At 38.2% G+C, this 21,300-nt stretch overlaps 3 protein-coding genes across 3 annotated transcripts in view; 1 reads left to right on the top strand and 2 right to left on the bottom strand.

Annotated features, from left to right (window-relative positions):
* LOC105221789 (G-protein coupled receptor Mth2) overlaps nt 1-5,045 on the bottom strand; it is a 36,261-nt gene extending 31,216 nt beyond the window's left edge. Inside the window, exon 1 of the mRNA XM_011198901.4 lies at nt 3,470-5,045. Coding sequence (XP_011197203.2) covers nt 3,470-4,460 — 991 coding nt within the window. The 5' untranslated portion in view covers nt 4,461-5,045. The remainder of the gene's footprint in view (nt 1-3,469) is intronic.
* Nucleotides 5,046-9,905: 4,860 nt separating this feature from the next.
* On the top strand, nt 9,906-13,570 carry LOC105221787 (ATP-dependent RNA helicase DHX33). Its single transcript, XM_011198899.4, has 4 exons — nt 9,906-11,085; nt 11,149-11,224; nt 11,283-12,068; nt 12,132-13,570. The coding sequence occupies exons 1-4, from the start codon at nt 10,142-10,144 to the stop codon at nt 12,531-12,533; spliced, it is 2,208 nt and encodes a 735-aa protein (XP_011197201.2). The 5' UTR covers nt 9,906-10,141; the 3' UTR covers nt 12,534-13,570.
* Nucleotides 13,571-13,654: 84 nt separating this feature from the next.
* On the bottom strand, nt 13,655-18,002 carry LOC105221786 (uncharacterized). Its single transcript, XM_011198898.4, has 4 exons — nt 17,271-18,002; nt 14,893-15,054; nt 14,463-14,760; nt 13,655-14,400 (listed from the first exon to the last, which is right to left on the bottom strand). The coding sequence occupies exons 1-4, from the start codon at nt 17,757-17,759 to the stop codon at nt 14,153-14,155; spliced, it is 1,197 nt and encodes a 398-aa protein (XP_011197200.2). The 5' UTR covers nt 17,760-18,002; the 3' UTR covers nt 13,655-14,152.
* Nucleotides 18,003-21,300: the final 3,298 nt, after the last annotated feature.

Raw genomic sequence — 21,300 nt, 5'->3', positions numbered from 1 at the left:
CCACTTCTCTTAATGACGATAACATAAAAGTATAGTGTTGGAATCAGGGAGATAGCAGAGAATCTCAATATCGCTTCTGCATCGAGTCAAGACATTTTAGTTTATGTTTTGAGTAAGAAGCTTCACAATGATATGCTCGTACCTAAATACCTAAATGCGCCGTCTTATTCTAGTACTTAATTGAGATTGATTTTTTGGCCAAACACGAAATGAGAGTACTCGTTAGTTAGCCCCCTGAGGCACAGCCCAAACACAAGCTAAATTACATGTGGATGTTGTACCGATCCAAGAAAGGTATTTCAATATACTTGTATACACATAATGTTACTTATACGTCATGCTGCACAAATATCCTTTCTGCATTTCCTTAGTTTTAAAAATTTCTTAACATGCTATAGTTCTTATATTTTGTTTGCTTATTTGCTAAGATTTAAGTAATGCTCAGAATAATGTTGATGGTGACATTTATCTAATCACAAACTGGTAATTAACTTTAGTGCAATGTAAGACCAAAAAATAAAGACGTTTTAAGCCGTTTCTGAATGACTGATTTAGAGACTTGAGAACTAAATATTCATTTATTCATACCAGAAATATACACAAAGATTTTACATTGCGTACCGAGAAGTAATCGCTGTTAGAAGTCGTCGATACTTGTTCTAAATACCTACACTTAAAAAGTTATCACTTTGCTAATTATATTAATAACTACATATTCAGTAATTGTGAATTATAAGTACTTATGAAATTACTTCACACTAGTTACATAAATATGAAGTCATGTATGACAGCGGGTTCTACCTGCTTTTTCACATGCAAGACGATTGCTATTTTTTGTTGGTTTCTGAACTGTTAATTAATCGTTTACTCGCAGGTAATTCCCATTCATATTAACCAATTACTAATTAGCATATGCTAATCTGCGTCAGTTGTTCTATTAAAATTAAAAATATGAGAGTGAATCACATGCGAAAACATTAAAAAAAGAGTATACAAAAATCATGTATATACACATATGTGCATATATACATAAGTTTATATAAATTCTTTGTATGTACAAGAAACTCATTTTGTATAGGATTTTTAAATAGCTTTATTTATGTTTTGCTTTTGAAAAAAAAAAATAAATGGCCTTTGGGTAAACACTTAATTTATTTATTAAAGATCTTATATTTTTGTGATACTTCCTCGTGAAGGCATGGCTACGGTTGCAGTGAACAAAACGAACTATTAGCAAACTCGCTTGCTCAAACTAATTTTAGAACGGAATTGCATTAACCATGCTTAACATGCTTATGGCAGACGTGCATGGCTAAATGGACTCAGCTCATTCATTAACGATTTATACATATATTTTGTAGGGTCTTCGACATTTCGTTCGGTGATAATTGTTTGTCGAGCAAGTGTTTTTGTACAAATCATTCAAAGAGGGTCAAGATGACGACGTTGACGACGAACCACGTTCAGGACGGCCATCAACATTAACTGATGATCAACATGTCAATAAAAGTAAAGGAATTACTGCTTGAGAATCGACCATTAACTACCAGAGATCTTGCTGGCATCATTGGAATGTTTCTGATGTTAGTTTTTATGTTAGTTCTAGACAATCAAGGCACCCTCTGTTCTCTAAAACTTGAGAAAAAGCAAAGCCTTGTACCGGTATATATTGCTATTCGAAATCCTTAAAATTGAATTACCTACTGAAAATATCCATACTAACTGATCATACTCTACGACTTAACTACTATCAATATGCAAATAAAATTAGCTTAGAATCCGAACTATCTGATCACATTTGACCCGGACTGACAATGAGAAAATATATTTTCATGAATTTTAACACAAATCTTCGATAGATTTTTGGGTTTTCGGTTCATTTTTCTCCTCAGCCGTACATAGGCTACTATATATATTTCTGGATTAGGCAACACTAAGTGTTGCCAGGTGCATTATGACATTTTCATTGGAAAGTTTGACATTTTTTAGCATAACATCACTCAGAACGTTTTGTCATTTAATCGTGAATTGTTTTATTTACAGGGAATTAAAAAATTCATCTCGGCCAAAAAATGGAATTAACTTGTGAACATTTTCGTGCGATCATTTTTCACAACTTTCGACGTGGATTATCACGACAAGAGTGCATCGATGAACTAAAATCTTTGTATGGCTATGAAGCACCATCCTATAGCACTGTGAAAAACTGTTACAACGAATTCAATCGTGGCCGACGCTCGCTCAAAGACGAATTCCGTGAAGGTCGTCCAAAAACAGCCGTTGTGCCAGAAAACATCGATGCCGTACGTGAACTGATAATGCAAGACCGTCATGTAACATACCTTCAGATAGAGGCATGCCTATGCATTTCTCCAACCAGCATACATTCGATATTGCATGAACACCTGGCCGTAAAAAAGGTTTGTTCTCGTTGGATCCCGCACAATTTGACAATCGCTCAAAAAAAGGCTCGTGTGGATTGGTGTAAAGAAATGCTGAAAAAATACGATCGCGGTGCTTCAAAAGACGTTTATAAGATCGTCACAGGTGACGAATCATGGATCTATGCGTATGAGCCCGAAACAAAACAGCAATCGACCGTGTGGGTCTTCCAAGACGAGCCAAATCCAATGAAAAAAAAAAAAAACAAAAAAACATTTTCGTTGATAAATGATAAATATGCCTATTTTCATTATTAGGCCAGAAATATATATAGCAGCCCTCGTAATGATGTTTTTATGAAGGTAGGGTCCTCAGCTACGTTATTAAGTATCACTTTGCGACCTCTAGGTTCAAAAGATTCAGGTACGACACACGATTCATACCTAAAACATTACCAAAAATGTGTTAAGTCAATCCACAAGAGATCTAGAGATACTTTGCTATATCTTTGATGCCAACACTACGACAACGAAGTATGTTTCGATGACTTCACGACCTTAACTGAATGCTTTCTACCCCTCAAATGGTTGTGTTATTGATTAAATAAACTCCAAAAACACTTCTGCTACATTTTGCAGCGATTCCGTATTCAAGCAAACTTGTTCTTAAATTTTTTTTGTCCATGATAAAAGTCGCCAAACAAACTGTTCAAGATCAAACTTCACACAAACATAAAAAAATGCTCTTCGCTTTGCGTGCACAGTTTAAATGGACCAACCCAGGCCAAATTTAAACAGAAGGTACGTTCATAAATTAATTACATTTTATGACAAGTTTTTAGTTGTATAAGTTTTCATTTTATTTGCCCATTAAAGATAGATATCTATTTTGAGCAGATTATATTAGAAAATAACGCGTAAAGACATAAACATTTTATTGTCAATCGCCTGCTTATGATTAATAAAACGATCGCAAATATGAAAACAGATACAGTCACAACCGCATATCGCTCGCACAATTTCTTTGTGAGTCACCATGCATTGATTTCACTTTTATACGTGTTAAGTAATTAGATTTAAATATTTACCAGCGGGTTTTGAAAAGTTACCAGTAATCTGCAGACTCTCGAAACTATGAAAACTAACATCCGACTCGTCGCGTTTGCAATAGGAGGTTTTGTTGCCTTTCGTAAAGAATTCGCCATCGGCGCAACAACGGCGTATGCACGCGACGCCCTGACAGACGCGGCGCGGCTGACACGTACGCACTATATACCGTTGGTCGGCAAAATCACTCCAAACGGACGCACCCTCAATCGCCTCCATGCAGTATTCAAGCAACTCGAACTTTTTCCACTCGCCGCGTATGGCGATCGCCACTTTTCCGTCGATGAATTTCACTTCCTTGCCACTCAATTGATACTCCACCAGTGCCATGTCTTGCGGACACGCCAACACATCATCGACGAAGATCGCCCACTGTTGCAACAGTATGCCATAGCGCTGGAAATTTGTTGTGCCCGCAATGCGTACACATTTCTGTTGACTTGCATCGTAAACATAATGCAGCGGGCAGCATTTGTGCACCACGCTCAGCGTTTGTAGTGCCTCACCGCGCGCTGGCGGACAATAAACGGCCGCCAAACGTTGATCGACACTGGTAAGACACGCGCTTGATGGCAACTCCACCTCACGGTCGCCCGTAAGAAAGACGAAGGTTTGCCGATTGCATTGTGGCAGCTGACCGCTATAATTGCCGCCCTGATCCAACGCCGGCGCTTGTATGCGGTAACCGTAGACCGGCGCGGTGCGTTGGAAGATGTCAACGCTGATTTCAGTTTCCTTAGCGTCACCGCTGGCAGTGCTGTTGTTAGCGTCGCCTTCTTCGAGATTGCGGCACTCGTAGATCTCGGGTCGAAAGAAGCCCAAATTGATCTTGACTAACGACCAGCCTAGGGGACAACATATTGGCGCGCTAACCAAGCGTCGCACTGCCGTTTGGCGCGTCTCATTTTCTGCTTGCACGCTCGCGATGTGTCTGCCGGCCGCGATTAGCAAGTAGAGCACAATCAAAGACATTAAACAGCGATCGTGTGCTTTGAGCGGTCTCAATTATTGAAGACTTTCTAGTTACTTATCTAGTAGTTTACACGTTAGACATTTTTTCAGTGAGAGCGTAATTTTATAAGCACTCGCTAACACACACTCGAATTTTGTAAAGAAAAGGGGGAACACAAAAACTATTAATTATAATGGATCGCTCGAGGATCAGTACCTTGTTTTAAGATAACACGCACCAACGTCGTCAACAATTTAAATTTCACAATAACAGAACACAACAGTGCGGCCAACGATCGTTTATCTAATCAGTGATTTTAAAATTTTCAATCGTAATCAAATAGGTAATATGCAATTCTTTTTTTTCACATGACTTTTTACACATGCCGCCTCAGCAATACACCGAAAACAACATTAATTGCAACAACAATATCGACAAAAACATTCGCAAATTTTTTTTACTGTTGTTATTAAACACAATCACTGCCATTCAAAGCGACCGGAAGAACTTGAAGACGTTCCGTTCCATTTGTATACGTCTTACCATTTAACGGAGACGTCGATGTCTTTACACGTTCGCGACTCTCAATTAACTGACTGGCTCATTGTCTGCGCATTTGTACAGACTGATTTTCCTTATGGCAATGACGCAACCGTTGATTGTTGTATGGCCAGCGCAGAATATTGGCGAGCGGTTGGGAGCATGGCAGGCAGTAAATACGCGTCGTTACGCCACTTGAGGTGCAAAGAGTCCATTTAACTAGTGAGCACACGGCGTGACCCCAACTGCCAACCCCACGTGCGAATTGCCACTGTAGATTACGTTATATTCGATATACTGCGACTCCTAAGAACACTAATACCCGTAGTAATAGCGATATTTACCTTAACAGTATTAAATTTCCTTCGAGAAAATTCATTCATGAAAATAAGCGTACACACAGTGGTCACCCCTATCATTATGTAATGATGTGTTCTGTTTAGAGTACTTATTTTGGAAAACTGAAAGGTACTTTGCAACATTATTTTTTGATACGGAGTGCACATAAAGCAAAAAAAATGTACATAAAGGATGATTTAAGTAGAGATACTTTTATTGACAGATCACGCGTGAGTCGTGTCAAGCTCTCATGTTATTTTTGTTCAATATTGCTTGGCATTTCTGAATGGAAAGAATTACGCCGGACCAACGTTTACAAATCGTCTCATTTTATTACGAAAATTTTCGTTCTGTAAAGAATGTGTTTAGGGCTCCGCTCAACATATGGTCAACATAATCGGCCTACTAAGTGTAACACCATCAGCCCTCTTGAGACCCAGCATTCAAGTAAGGAAGGGCTAAGTTCGGGGGTCACCGAACATTTTATACTCTCGCATGATAAAGTGATAATCGAGATTTCATTATCCGTTATTTACATATTTTTTTATTTTGCTGTAAAATTAATTAGAATTAAATTCTGAGAGATTTACCGATATTTTCGGTGAAAAATTAGGTTAGGTTAGGCACTGAGTTCTTCGTGTTCGATATTAGGGACCTTGAAAAGTTATAGTCCGATCACGACAATTTTTCCACAAGGGATACCTCAGCTCAAATACCGTATTTGTGTAAAGTTTTATTCCGCTATCATCATTGGTTCCTAATGTATATATTATACAGAGAAGGCATCAGATGGAATTCAAAATAGCGTTATATTGGAAGAAGGCGTGGTTGTGAACCGATTTCGCCCATATTTCGTACATGTCATCAGGGTGTTAAGAAAATATTATATACCGAATTTCATTGAAATCGGTTGAGTAGTTCCTGAGATATGGTTTTTGGTCCATAAGTGGGCGACGCCACGCCCATTTTCAATTTTTAAAAAAAGCCTGGGTGCAGCTTCCTTTTGCCATTTCTTCCGTAAAATTTAGTGTTTCTGACGTTTTTTGTTAGTCGGTTAACGCACTTTTAGTGATTTTCAACATAACCTTTGTATGGGAGGTGGGCGTGGTTATTATCCGATTTCTTCCATTTTTGAACTGTATATGGAAATGCCTGAAGGAAACGACTCTATAGAGTTTGGTTGACATAGCTATAGTAGTTTCCGAGATATGTACAAAAAACTTAGTAGAGGGCGGGGCCACGCCCACTTTTCCAAAAAAAAATACGTCCAAATATGCCAAATTTCACTTTAATATCTTTATTTTTGGCTTAGTTATGACACTTTATAGGTTTTCGGTTTCCGCCATTTTGTGGGCGTGGCAGTTGGCCGATTTTGCCCATCTTCGAGCTTAATCTTCTTATGGAGCCAAGAAATACGTATACAAGTTTCATCACGATATCTCAATTTTTACTCAAGTTATAGCTTGCACGGACGGACGGACAGACAGACATCCGGATTTCAACTCTACTCGCCACCCTGATCACTTTGGTATATATGTATAACCCTATATCTGACTCTTTTAGTTTTACGACTTACAAACAACCGTTATGTGAACAAAACTATAATACTCTCTTTAGCAACTTTGTTGCGAGAGTATAAAAATATAGAAATGAAGCCTCTCGACTTTCCCAAGCGACAGCGCTTCGCTCTATGGATTCTTGAAAAGATCCAAGAAGCTTCGACATTTTCGAGCCAAGTTTTGTTCATGATGAGGCCCATTTCTGGTTCAATGGGTATGTAAGCAAGCAAAATTACTGCATTTGGAACAAAGAGCAACCTGAAGATCGCCATTTCATACAGAAAAACCAACGGCTTGGTGTGGTTTGTGGGTCGGTGGAATCATCGGTCAATATTTCTTCAAAAATTTTGCCTGTAAGATCGTAACCATCAATGGCGACCGCTATCGCGCCATGATAACCAACTATTTGCTTCATGAAATTTAAGCTCCTAGTCTCGGCGACATTTGTTTCAACAGGACGGCGTGACTTCCCACATATCGCATCAATCAATGGATTTATTAAAAGAACGCTTCGGTGAGCAGATAATTTCACGTTTTGTGCCGGTCGATTGACCACCAAGATCGTGTGATATCACACCGTTAGACTTTTTCCTGTGGGGATATGTAAACTTTAAAATCTATGCGGACAATCCCGCTTCAATTCAGGCCTTGGAGCAAAACACCACTTGTGTCATTCGCTAGTTAAAATGCTAGAATGAGTCATCGAAAATTGGGCTCAACGGATGGACCATCTGATACGTAGCCACGGCCAACATTTGAAAGAGATATACTCCAGTCAAAGAATCATATATTTCTCATTACATCATCTTAGCAATTAAAAACAAGGTCGCCTTTTCGATCATGACGTCACAAACTAAAAATAATGAATAAAAACTGGTTGAGAAATGCACATGGTGCTTCCCCATTTGACCACATTGGTTACGCAGGCAGGGACCATCTCTTGGTAAACACGGCGATGGCCGTTTTCGACGGGCCGGACTACACCGTATAGTGTTCTCGCATTTGGCTCGTGATTATATAACAATGTCATTCGCCTAAGCTTGACATCGGATTCCATCGGACTTTTGTCGGTCCGAGACGAATATTAGTATCCTGTTTTACTTTTTTTTACTTTTTTCTCAAACCAAGCAAACCAATCATCTGTAGAAACTTGTTGGAGCTTACGTATACAACAGCCCGATTTCCTTGCATACACACCACCATAACATATCCTGAAATTTTCTTTATAAAATAGCTTGAAATTATAAAGAGTGATAAAAAATCCCTTATTGTAACGAAGGGAAATTCTTAAGAGGGATATGCGAGACGTCACATATGTCGCCTATGTCTCTCTGCGGAAATTAAAATTTAATACAACGGACGAAACATTAGCTAAGGTTGTTAGTATTTATCTTTTGGGTTTAGTATCGTTTCTACGTCCATTTACTTATGTGCTCATCAACACATTATTTTTTCAGTTGCTAAAAATTAGTAAGAGGTAATGGAATTTATCTTTTGCTAAGATGACTTGAGTGAATCCTTTTTAACGTCTTCGACACTTAAGCAAATCGAAAATCCATCAAGATACATACGACCTGCTTTCGTCCGACCATATTTTACAAAGAAGCTGATGCATGTTTCTCATCAGTTCTTCGCCGACGTGTTTGAAAAGCTCGGCCGGCAATCCATCGTCCCCCGTCTGTTCCATCGTCATCGATTGTGGAATCGGTTTCGCCTTCCCCTGGCGTTGTACGTTCACTGCCATTCAGCAGGCTGGGGAAGTGTTCCCTCCATAATTTACATAAATATGCTCTGGGCATCGGTGACTAGATCACCTTTGGAGGTTTTGAAACCTTCTGTAAGCCGCCGCATTTTTTCGTAGAATTTTTGAGCATTACCCCTGTCGGCCAGCTTATCAAACTCTTCGTGCTCACGCCTTTCGGCCTCTTTCTTTTTCTGTCTACAAATGCGTCTCGCTTCCCTCTTCAACTCTCGGTATCGATCCCATCCTGCACGTGTTGTGGTCGATCGTAACGTTGCGAGGTAGGCAGCCTGTTTTCTCTTCGCTGCGATACGACACTCCTCGTCGTACCAGCTGTTCTTTTGCACTTTCCGAAAACTAATGGTTTCGTTTACAGCTGTACGTAAGGAGCTTGATATGCTGTCCCACAGTTCCCTTATACCGAGTTGGTGATGAGTGCTCTCAGAGAGGAGGAGTGCAAGCCGAGTAGAAAATCGTTCGGCTATCTGTTGTGATTGCAGCTTCTCAACGTCAAACCTTCCTTGTGTTTGTTGACGTGCGCTTTTTGCTGCACAGAGACGGGTGTCTAGAACACTGGAGACGTATCTTCCGTCTATCACAACATGATCGATCTAGTTGGTGGCTTTTTCTTATGCTGGAATCTAGTACTACAGACAAGCATATTTCTGGCCCCGGCGAAGTCGATCAGCCTCAACCCATTTGGGGATGTTTCCTCGTGGAGGCTGAATTTACCGACCGTAGTGCCAAAGATACCTTCTTTGCCCGCCCTGGCGTTAAAGTCACCAAGCACGCTTTTGACATCGTCGCGGGGGCAGCTGTCATAGGTGCACTCCAGACGCTCATAGAAGGCATCTTTGGTCACATGGTCCTTCTCTTCCGACGGGACGTGGGCGCAAATCAGCGATATGTTGAAGAACCTCGCTTTGATGCGGATTGTGTTCACCAAGTGAATTATTTGAAACATAAGAATAAGATAAAAAGTACAAAATATTGTGATTATTGAGAATTTAGCCACTTTCATTATTAATAAAATAAAAAGTATTGTGGTTATCGAAAAGTTATTCACTTTCATTAACCTTTCACTTACAAATATTGTTCTACCCTTATACTCTCGACATCAATGTGTTGGTACACCAAGCAGACTACTTTGGAACTAGTTACCGCTTACAATTGGCCTTAGCACTGCTTTGTACACAAATTTTAAGTTAATATAGCAACTGTCAATTGATGTGGCAACTTCGTGTTATGCGCTGAATAACAAAGAACTCACATGGCGTTGAAAACTGGGATGTCAGCTTGCAAACTGTCAAACGTTGTCAACGTGCGCCCAGCGTGAAGGGGGAAAACTCCAATATTATTTTTATTTTTAATTAAAAAAATTGCAATAAATTCTACAATATTTTTTGCATAATGAATTTCCCGTGAATTTAGTGAATTTCAAAAAAACAAATTTACTGCGCACTTCACAAAGTGCGGTATAAAGTGCAGGAATTTCTCATTTTACAAGCTCCAGACAAGTTTCATGTCGACGGGTATGGAGTCCAAATATTTGTTGACAAGCAAAACTCCGGTCAAATCACCGCATGGCGGCGGTACAAAGACAAGTGTTAGCATATCTAGTTTTCCAATTAAACGAAAATTACAAAGTCCGGTGAATGGCATTGAAAATGTTATCATCAAAGCACCTAAATTGAATAACGGAAGTGCAACAACTACCTCAAATGGAAAATCAAATGTCAACACGCCTACACCGAATGGTGGCATACTACATCTTAATGGCAAAGGTATACCATCCAAACAACAGTTGGAACTACAACGACAGGCGCTACCTGTATATAAAGTACGTCAACGACTTATACTAGAGGCGCGACGTTCAGAAACTTTGTTGTTGATGGGTGAGACTGGTTCTGGTAAAACAACACAAATACCACAGTTCCTGTACGAAAGTGGCTTTGCGCAAAAAGGTATGATTGGCATAACACAACCACGTCGTGTGGCCGCAATAACTGTAGCGCGTCGTGTTGCGCAAGAACAAGGTTGTCGTCTTGGCGAAACTGTGGGTTACACAGTGCGTTTCGAGGATTGTACTTCTCCACAGACACGTATAAGATTCCTAACAGATGGTTCCCTATTGCGTGAAGCTATTGCTGATCGTCTGTTGCGGCAGTACACTGTTTTGATATTAGATGAAGCCCACGAACGTACAATAAACACTGATGTGCTTTTCGGTATTGTCAAAGAAGCGCAAAAACAGCGTAGACAACGTGGTTTAACGCCACTTAAAATCATAGTTACATCAGCTACCATGGATATCGATCATTTTGGAAAGTATTTTAATGTGCGCGGCATGTACCTCGAGGGTAAAACCTATCCGGTAAAAGTAATGCATACTAAAGAAACTCAACCAGATTACCTTAATGCTGCACTAGTGACGCTATTTCAGTTCCATCGTGCAGAACCTGTCAAGTAATGAAAATGATTTTTGTTTGGTTTTAAATAAGCAATATAATTTAATTTATAATGTTATAGTCATGATGTGCTAATTTTTCTTACTGGGCAAGAGGAAATCGAAGCAATGGCGCATCAAATACGTCAAATTGCTAAGGTAAGTCATGTGCTCATACATTAAAAACGACTTGTAATATGAATTAAATTATTTACAGACACATGATGCAGAATTAAGTCCAGTACGTGTATTTCCCCTCTATGCGCAGTTGCCACAGAACAAACAATTGGAATGTTTCCTTCCCGCACACGCGAATTCTCGTAAAATCGTGCTAGCAACCAACATAGCTGAAACTTCCGTCACAATACCGGGCATAAGATGTGTCATCGATTGCGGCTTTGTTAAACGACGTGTCTATAATCCAAGCAGCGGTTTGGATGCTCTGCGTATTGTGCGCGTTTCACAAGCGCAGGCATGGCAACGCTGCGGTCGCGCCGGCCGTGATGCACCAGGCACTTGTTATCGCACGTATACGCAAGCGGAAATGGAATCCTTCGAAAATATGCCAAAGCCTGAAATATTGCGCAGCAATATTTGCTCTACTGTACTGCAGTTGTTAGCATTGGGCATCGATTGTCGTACATTTGATTTCCTCGATCGACCAACGCCCGAAGCGGTAGACGATGCCTACCGTAAGTTGGAAGCGCTTGGTGCTGTAAGAAATTATAAAATCAAACCTGAACTGACAACCTTGGGTCAGCAAATGTCACAATTCCCACTAGATCCACGTTACAGCAAGCTCTTGCTATCAGCATCAGCCTTTGGTTGCATGGAAGAAATGTTAAGCTTAGTAGCTGTGCTGTCGGGGGAGAATGTGTTTGTTTCTAGCAATGAAAAACGCGAGCTTGCGGCTCTGGCGCATGCTAAATTCACATCCAAACATGGTGATCATTTAACGCTGCTTAATGTCTTTAGTGCATTTCTGAAAACCGAGAAAGTTAAGGTTAGTATACAAAAAATAAAAAAACAAAAAACAAAATTTATAATTCCTAAATTTCTTACACAGCTCTGGTGCCATGACAATTTTCTTAACACCAGAAATCTTTCCTATGCGCGTGAGGTGCGTAAACAACTACAAGAGATTGTTGAGCGTCTCGATTTGCCTTTAAACAGTTGTGGTAATAATCAGGATCAAGTGCGCAAGTGCCTGCTAATTGGTCTGTTCGATAATATTGCTGAACTGCAGCGCGACAATACCTACCTTACAATAACTGGACGTCAGCGTGCGAGAATACACCCGTCCAGTGTCTTCCATGGCAAATATAGACCGGAATATGTAATATTTACAGAGATTGTGCTGACCGAACGCAATTTTCTGCGTCAAGTTTCCGAAATCAATCCCGACTGGATAGCTGATGTGCTGCCAAATTATGCGCATTTAAATAGAATTAAAAGCTCATTGAAATAACATTGATTGCATAGCTGCCTAAAAATTATTTTACACTATTTTATACAGTAATAGTAAGTTATTTTCTGCGCGTAACTAAAGAAAGGAACCATTTGTAAAAAAAAATACGTTTTGGAATTTGCTAGTAGTGAAATGTAATATAATTAATTTTAAATTACTAAGTAGTATTCGTCGTTCATTTGCATATATGCATATGTATGTATGCCAACTAAAGTTTAAAAAAGTTCCAGTTTTACCCATAAAATACCGTCAATGCATTTATTATTATTTAAATTATGTGCATCAGTTCAAAATATAATTTTATTTACATACATATATAATTTGTATTGAGTACTGTTTTTAACATAAACCAAAATAATGCAACTAAATATATAGATACATACATACATGCATACAATGAATATGAACGCAAACGTGTGTGACTTGAAGTGAATTTCTTTAAAGGCGCGTTTTTTTAATAAACCGTTACTCCTTTTTCTAGCTGAATAGCACAGCAAAACAATGATTTTAATATTTTTATTATTTGCTTAAAAACATTTTAATCGAGTATTCAACGCGTTGAAGTAATAATATACATAAATAATCATGTAAATATACACATAACTTCTGATTTTTAAAATAATTATTGAGTAAACTTGTACAAAAGCGATTGTGTGTCTACATAATATGACAACATGCTGCACACAAGTGTTTTCCAAGCAACTGCGTTAAAAAAAATTATTTTTTTCTTAATTTAATTTTTGGTATTTTTGTCTTTAATTTTTGACTTATTTTTTATTTTATTAATATTTTTTATAAATTTTTTTAAAACTAAATTTTTTAATTTCAAATTTTTTTTTTATATTTAGTTTTATTTCAATAAATTTTTTTTCACAGTTTATGTAATAAAAATGTACAGAGTTTTGATAGATTAAGCTGACAATTAATAAAAATGTTATTAGAATTAACTGTAAATGAAGGTGGTTAAAAATCAGCTGTTTACATACTTCATTGTCAGAAACCATAATATACAAGTAAATATAGTAATTTAATGAGAGTAACGTGAATGTTTTATTAATTCAATTTTTACGTATATGCATATTAGGGTGTGCGGTCTCAAGTTGATTGTTTTTTCATAAACGCACTCTAAAATTTCCGATTTTGTTTGTTGTTATAAATCAAATGAACTGAGCATTCCTACAATTGATTTATACAATCTATGTTACTTATACGACATGGTGTACTTTATGAATACATACAATTTTAACTGCTATTTCTATTAGAATATCACTTTTTGAACGTTAGGTATTGTATATCAAAAATGCCATATAAAATACATGGGAAAAGTAGAATGTTTAAGACACGGTTTAAATTGCAAATAAAACACGCGTATTCACGTCGGATTCATTTTTCAAAGCAAAAATTAGAACTTTAGGAGGCGTTTGCTAAAGAACAATCAACAAATATCGGACACCTATTGCATACATATCATTCCGTATCAGTCTTTTTGCATTCTCTTAAGCTTAGTTATAACTAAAATGCATAAAATATAAAAATGATATTATACAATGAATATATATCACGTATATAAGTTGGCACATTCGAAAAGTTGCTTGCACATAACATACATTTTCATGTGCTTACTTTTTGAAATAAGCCAAAAATATGTAAGATATGGCGTATAACAACAATGCGGACTTCATACCAACAACTTTGTCGGCAGCACTCACACATGGCGGCTGCGTTGAACTCACTTCCGTGCTGCTGGGGTGCGCCGTTACTTCATTGGTGGTAGTCATCACCGCAGCTGCCGTTGTTATTGTTGTGGTTGTTGTCGTTGTTGCTGCTGTTGTTGTAGTTGGTGTTTCAATTAATGACGGCATTAACTCTATTTGTTACAAACAATTAAAAAAATGTAATAAATTCGTATTCAAGAGCTAATTTATTTACCTGACGCATACGATGAGTACATAATAGCGCTACTAACATCTTGCTGATAAGGCGCTGAGTACATAAAGTCATTTTGATGCAAAGCTAACATTTCCTCACTCGCGATAATGCCATAAATCCAATCTACATGTGGTCCGACATCGGCGAAAATCGCAATAAACGGTTGCTGCTCCCGACAATTGTTGGTATTTTGATTGGATGATGTTGCAATTGTATGCGAAAACAGGGCGACCAATGTGCTGCGCACTATCAGACCTGTGCCATAATCGGTATTAAATGAAGGAAAATCGCTTGGGAACTGAAATTAATTATAAAACATTTATGTAAGTGAGGTTAGGTTGCATTCAGTGGTGTAGATGCACACATAATATAAGTATGTATGTATATAAAAGATTTGATTTTAGACAATCATAAATATGTAAAGGTGTACCTCACAATCCGGTCCGACCGCATATGAATATGTGTACGGATAACGCGCACAAATGCTTTCGTTGCTTATAATCGACGCTGCCGTTGCGACCTGTGCGCATTGTTCGTTTGGTAATATTTGTACATTCTCTAAAAGCATGGCGTTTTGGTCCACATTTAATGACTGTAAAAGGCGAAAAATAAAGCAATTAAACTTACAACGCATAATATTAATTAAATTTGTGTTTAAGAAATGCATTTGTATGTTTTTAATGCATGGTTTTATGAGTATGACTTGTAATTTACTATTGTTTATATCATTTACTTTGTATGTTTTTTCACTATGGAGATAGCACGATCGTATCAAATGGCACGTTTTCAGAAGTGCTTGTAATATTCGCTGGGGTTGTAAAACACATCCAGAGTTGTTGTTATTTGATAAACAAAGAATAAAGTAAATAAATATTTACGAGCGCATACGGGTTAGCCTGTTTTCTACAAGTTCGTTCATATCATATTTCAAAACAATGTTAATGAATATACCTAAACGTACATATTTCCAGTACACCAGATTTCCAAGTGCACTGTTGTATTGTACATAAATAGTTTATGTAATATTCCCGTACATGACTTTGAAAAACAAAAACTAATATTATATTATAATTGGGTTATGCCCCCTGAAGGAACTTGTGCCACGTTTTCAAATTAAGTGTTTGCTATTTGTTATAAGTATTTGAATGTTGGCCGGTTCTTCCTTTACTTTTATTGTTTTGTAAAAGTTGGCTGTTGCAGCATTTTTTAAACAAGAATCGCATAATTTGCGTTCAACCAATGTACCTTTTTCTCCTCATTCTTATAGCAGCATTTTGACGTTTAAATAAGAATAAGATAATTCCGCTTTTCACACATACAATGCAGTATGCCTTTACAGGTGTATGTAAAAAAATATTTATTATTAAACGTCAGTTATTATTTTTTCATCAAGAACCTTCCGCTATTGACTGTTACTACGGAATAAACAGCGGTTTAAAAGCAAAGTGGAGCAATGACTTTAACGGACGGAACTCGTTTACATTTTATAAATATTTTCGGAAAGTAAGTACTTATCATAAATGAAAGTTTTGTTTGAGTTCACTTGGTTTACTTAACCTAGTGCAATGCAGAGCAAAGACATTTATATCAACAGTTTGACAATTGATCTCCTTTCTGCGCATTTTTTCGTTGTTTAAAGAAAAAATAGGAAACATGTAAGAAAGCGCTAAGTTCGGTTATAACGAAACATTTCATACTCTTGCAACTTGCATAGATTAAAGCAAGGCATAGGTAGAAAGTGAAGTACCTTCAGGTAGCAACTGAAGTACCGACAGGTTTGCTAGTTCCATATACACATGTATGGGCTCTAAGGCAAGTTTTCAGCCGATTTTATTAAATCGAAGCACAAATATGCACCGTTATAAGAAATTTTTACTAAGATAACTCACATTTTGGCCAACATATGCGGTCCCCCGGAAGTTCGAAAATCTTCTTATTAGGTGTATGGAGCTAAGGGTGGTATTGACCCAACTCAACCCATCTGTAGCACATAGACATACTCCTCTCAGGAAAGGATTCCCTATGAATTTCAATTATAAATTGATACATTGAACTATATTTTCTATAAAAAGTCCACTGGTGTCCAAATGTTCGGTACCTAGACCCTGTCATACCCTCTCGCGAGTAATATTTAATGTTTCTGGCGTATTTAGTTACTGATTTATTGCGCTTTAAGTAGTTTTCAACAGTACCGTTATATGGGGAGGAAGCGGGTTTATCATCCGATTACATCCATTTTCAGACTGTAGTGATTTTTTTTTACTAAGCAATACGCATACCAAGTTTCATCAAAATATCACAATTTTTACTCAAGTAAAAACATGCTCGGACGACGGATAGGCAAACAAACACCCAGACTTCAACTCTTCTTGTCATCCTGATCATTTATGTAAATCTAACCCAAATCGATCCCGCTTAGTTTTAGGTGATACGTATAACCGTTAGGTGAACAAAACTATTATACTCTGGAGTAACATGTTTCATGCGTATAAAAACATTTACCGTTGCACCGAAGCTATACTACTCTTCACAGGTGCATTTCTTATAGCATAAAAGGGTATGATTTATCTTGATTTTGATCATTCAGTTGATTTGGCGGCTACAGGCTATACTAATTCGATCTTGAAAATTTCTTCAGATATTATCGCGAAAATATCTTATCAAATAAAAAAAGTCTTCAATAAAAGAACTTGGTTTTGATCATTCAGTTTATATGGCAGCTATATGCTATAGTAGATCGATATGAAAAATTTAGTCGGAAACTAAAGCCACATCTTATATAACACATCTTATATCAAGAATACTCACCGGAAATCCTGCCATATATAAAGCCTTCTCTTCATACACATAATCATCCATTATGATCCATTGTACGTCTTCGCGTTGACCAAGCGGCAGTGTCGTATCCAAACGGAGCAGTGCCAAATTATTTGCCAATGTCTTGTAATTAAAACCCGGTGCAATATTTATCTCTAACACATTGAAAGTGTTCAGTACGTTGTAGGTGCCCGCAACACCTGGCACCACACTGATCTTTGCCGACGGTATGCGCACCGGTGCGCCACTCTCCTCAATCACCGACGACTGGTAGTAGACACAACTGGCGGTAGTTAATATCAAGCTGCTCTGCACAATAACACCGTTACAATAGTGTATGGGCGGCGCACGTGGATGCAGCGACACATAAAGTGACACTTGATACGGTGGCTGTGAGGCGCTGTATACGCCATGCAAGCAATGTAGAATAAATTGCAGGATAATTAATTGCACTTGCGTTTTTCGTACTGGTGGCAACATTTTCTTTGTTTGTTTTGATTCTCTTTTGTTGAATTTACGTACTGTCGTACACTTGCAGGATATCGATATCTGTAGTATTTTTTTTAAATAATTTAAGGTTTTTGGTATTTTAATTTTTATAAACTTTTTATTTGTCTTATTTTTGTAAAAATTTTTATAATTTGTTCACTTATGAATGTTTTTACGCTCGCCGATCTTGTCGTTTCAACGTTCAATTGCTTATTGCTTTAATGCTGACGATCACAAGGCATAATATAGGTACACACGCTCGCCGCCGGATGGACAGTCAATTTGATAAAAGCGCGCCCATAATTTGTCGAGCATTTGTTTGTTCATATGGCGGGAGGCTATGAAGTAACCGTTAGGTTGCGAAGCAGCTCACCTTTTTTGAAGTTCTTTCTTATCTCAACGCAAATTGATATATAAAATGCTAATATTTACATCCAAACTACATGTCTGCCCAAGCACACATTCAAAACCGCCATATATCTAGTATATATATGTAGCATAATATATATTATATGTGTATTCACTTTTCGCTTTAATTTTTCGCCAAAGTGAGTGATAATATAAGCTGCAGATCAACAAGGAAGGTCTGAGAAAATTCTGCGAAATATTTCCTAAATATATTTTTGTTGTTATTTTACCACTATGGGAGCCAAGTAAGTATAATATAAGCGGTTAACTAAATATTAACAGTTATAAATTAGAGAAAAGCGCGCATAAATATATGTATGTAGTAAATAATAACTCACCGATTTTCTCACATAAACAACAAGTATACGCCAGGGTGTCCAATGCACCTGTAGTATGTATAGTACACTATGTACATATGTATGTATTGTGACGCGCACAACAGCAGATAAATATTTAAAATGAATAAAAGATAAGCATGCCCGCTTCGATGCCTTTGCCACCAAAATATTTTGTCCGCAAATATTTTACAGGTTCACAACTCATGTACACATACATTTGCATATTTGTATGTACCATCGTATCACAGACAAACAACAAACATCCAATAAGAGTATGAATTTCTGAGAAAATCGTCAACAATTTTGCAGCTCACACACACATATGTATATACATATATTAAATAGTTTTTAGTAAGTCAAACATATTTATTATCTCTGCCCACACCACATAAGACAATAATGACTCAGAGTGCTTCGACCTAACCCCTCGTCGTTGGTGGATGTTTGGCCGAGCTTTTACGACATATGTATATGTATAATCACGCCCGTTGTTGTTGTTATGCTATGAAAACGCTGTAGATTCTTAAGTCGCATCCAAAAGGTTTTTGGAGAATACTGTCGGCATTTTTCAGACCGAATGTCAACCCTGGTGGACTTCTTGTGCTTCTAAACTTTTGACCCGTAATCATTACCAGATTTATCATGTTTTCTGCGAGGGTCAAAGTTTGGGGGAAGGGGCGTTTTACAAGCAGAGGTGGCCACCATTAAAGTAGCAATAGATTTACTACTTCTGAGTGGACCGTCCTTCTGAGAAGTGATTATTCACTTTGTTAGCAGGACGGCGATACTGGCCTGAGCTCACTAACCCTAAATGTATGGGGCTGGTTATGAAGCTCAGTTGTGGAGGACCTACTTGAGCTGTTAACTAACAATGGAACTCGCTGTCAGGGATACGATGACATTATCATTTTAGCCAGGGGCAAATTCCTAGACACTCGCTGTGACATCGTACAAAAGGACTAGGCCTGGCGAAAAGGTGGTGCAGTGGGTTGGTTTGAGCGTCAACCTCTCGAAAATCACCATCGTTTCGTTCAGGAGACAAAGGTCTCTTCCGAGCCTCATAAATCTATCCTTGGAGGCAGAGAGTTGGAAATGACTAATATGGTCAAATTTCTGGGCCTTACGCTGGATTCTACTTTACGGTGGAAGCAGCAAGTGGACTAAGGTTAAGGCTGCAAAAGCACACACGGGATGCAATCGAGGTACCGGGAAATACTGGGGCTGCAACTCAAGGATTATCAGGTGTATGTACACCATGATGGTAAGACCGATTATTACTTATGGGGCGGTGGCCTGAGCCTCAAAAGCATTGCAGACTTTGGTAGGAATTGAACTTTCAAAGCTGCAACCACTTGTCTACACCTGCGCATCGGGTGCAATGCGTATGAGCCCAACAACAGCACTAAAAGTGATCTCACATCGCTACACACTCTAATCAATCAAAAACCCAAACTTACAATGCTTCAAATGCCACCAGAAGAATTTGGAAGAGGCAAGGTAATCTCGTCCAAGCAGATGAAAGCCCTAAGTGATGGAATACCAATTGCTCTTCTGCCAAGGGACCCCATTATCAAAACAGCACACCTCACTAGGAAGTTTGAGTTAACCCTCAGCAGTAAGGCGGAATGGAATGATTCCACGCTGGTCCTATTGCTAAAAGGAAAAACCATCAAATGTTACATCGACGACTCGAAAACGTGAGAGGGTATTGATGCAGTAGTCGCAGGCCCACGCACCAACCGCTCCATTCCCATGGGAAGTTTTCAAATCATATTTCAAGAGAGCCCAATGCAACTATTATTATTACAAAATTATTGCTTTTTGCACCACCTACTGCAAGCTCACTTACATAACATGAGCCTGGCCTTTAAGCAAACTGCCGGTTCTGCGTCATGGAGCCGGAAACCCCAGAACCCCTGCTAATAGAATGCATAACAGAATGGGAAAGGGCGAAGCTTCTCCTTGTGTGTTCTACTACTAGATAGCCGGGCTTCCCGAAGCTTGACCAGCACTGGGCTACTATCGGTTCATCTGCTTCCGCAAGATCCTTAGCTCGCTATTGATCGATAGAGATCTAGTGAAATCCATGCACTCAGTGAGGTTAACATCTCTCTGGTTGTAGGGGTTCTAACATGCCATTGCTCTATCGGCGTTCATGCTGTAAAATTAAGAAGCTGTACAGAAGAAGACAAGGTAGAACATCTCAACACTTCTTTCTGGATTGGACGTTTGCGAGATCAAGGCTTAAACACTTGGCTGCTCATATTTTCAAACATACTACCGAAGTGTTGAGAATAAAAATTAAGCCCCTGTGCAAACTTCGATTGACCACTGGGTGCATTGTTGACTCATAAGATCGAACACAAGAGTTCTCTTCTTATTGCTTAACAAAGGGCTGCATATAGTGGTCAAAGTGGTATCTCTGGATCAGACATATAATATAATCTGAAATTTGGCTCATTGATAATAGTAATGCACTCAAATCTACTAGTGATCTACGAAAACGTTTACTTTTGGAATCTCTTTTCCAAACATTTTGTATTACGTGAATGGCTTATTTGGGAGGTTTGACATTCCTGCTAGGTCGTAAAGTTACTAAGTCCGTTACTGGAAAGAAAAAAAGAAATGCACTCAACCAAACATGAAGGAAATTCGTCAAAACTTCGCAAGCTAATATGCGTCACCGTACTATCTTTTTAGTAGTTTAAGCGCTTTTTCTAGTTTTGCACAGATTACTTTGGTAAACACCTGCAATAAAATAATATTTGCTTAACAAAGCCAAAGTA

The sequence above is a fragment of the Bactrocera dorsalis genome, chromosome 1 (assembly GCF_023373825.1).
Source record: "Bactrocera dorsalis isolate Fly_Bdor chromosome 1, ASM2337382v1, whole genome shotgun sequence".
Taxonomy (NCBI): Eukaryota; Metazoa; Arthropoda; class Insecta; order Diptera; family Tephritidae; genus Bactrocera; species Bactrocera dorsalis.
This window is presented reverse-complemented; position numbering and strand designations above follow the sequence as displayed.

Coding starts and splice junctions, on each gene's coding strand:
- LOC105221787 (XM_011198899.4), top strand. CDS start 10,142: ATGTCGACGGGTATGGAGTCCAAATATTTGTTGACAAGCAAAACTCCG. Junction 11,086..11,148: donor CATCGTGCAGAACCTGTCAA/GTAATGAAAATG, acceptor ATAATGTTATAG/TCATGATGTGCTAATTTTTC. Junction 12,069..12,131: donor TGAAAACCGAGAAAGTTAAG/GTTAGTATACAA, acceptor TTTCTTACACAG/CTCTGGTGCCATGACAATTT.
- LOC105221786 (XM_011198898.4), bottom strand. CDS start 17,759: ATGTTGCCACCAGTACGAAAAACGCAAGTGCAATTAATTATCCTGCAA. Junction 15,055..17,270: donor TATATATGGCAGGATTTCCG/GTGAGTATTCTT, acceptor CGCCTTTTACAG/TCATTAAATGTGGACCAAAA. Junction 14,401..14,462: donor GTACTCATCGTATGCGTCAG/GTAAATAAATTA, acceptor TGTAACAAATAG/AGTTAATGCCGTCATTAATT.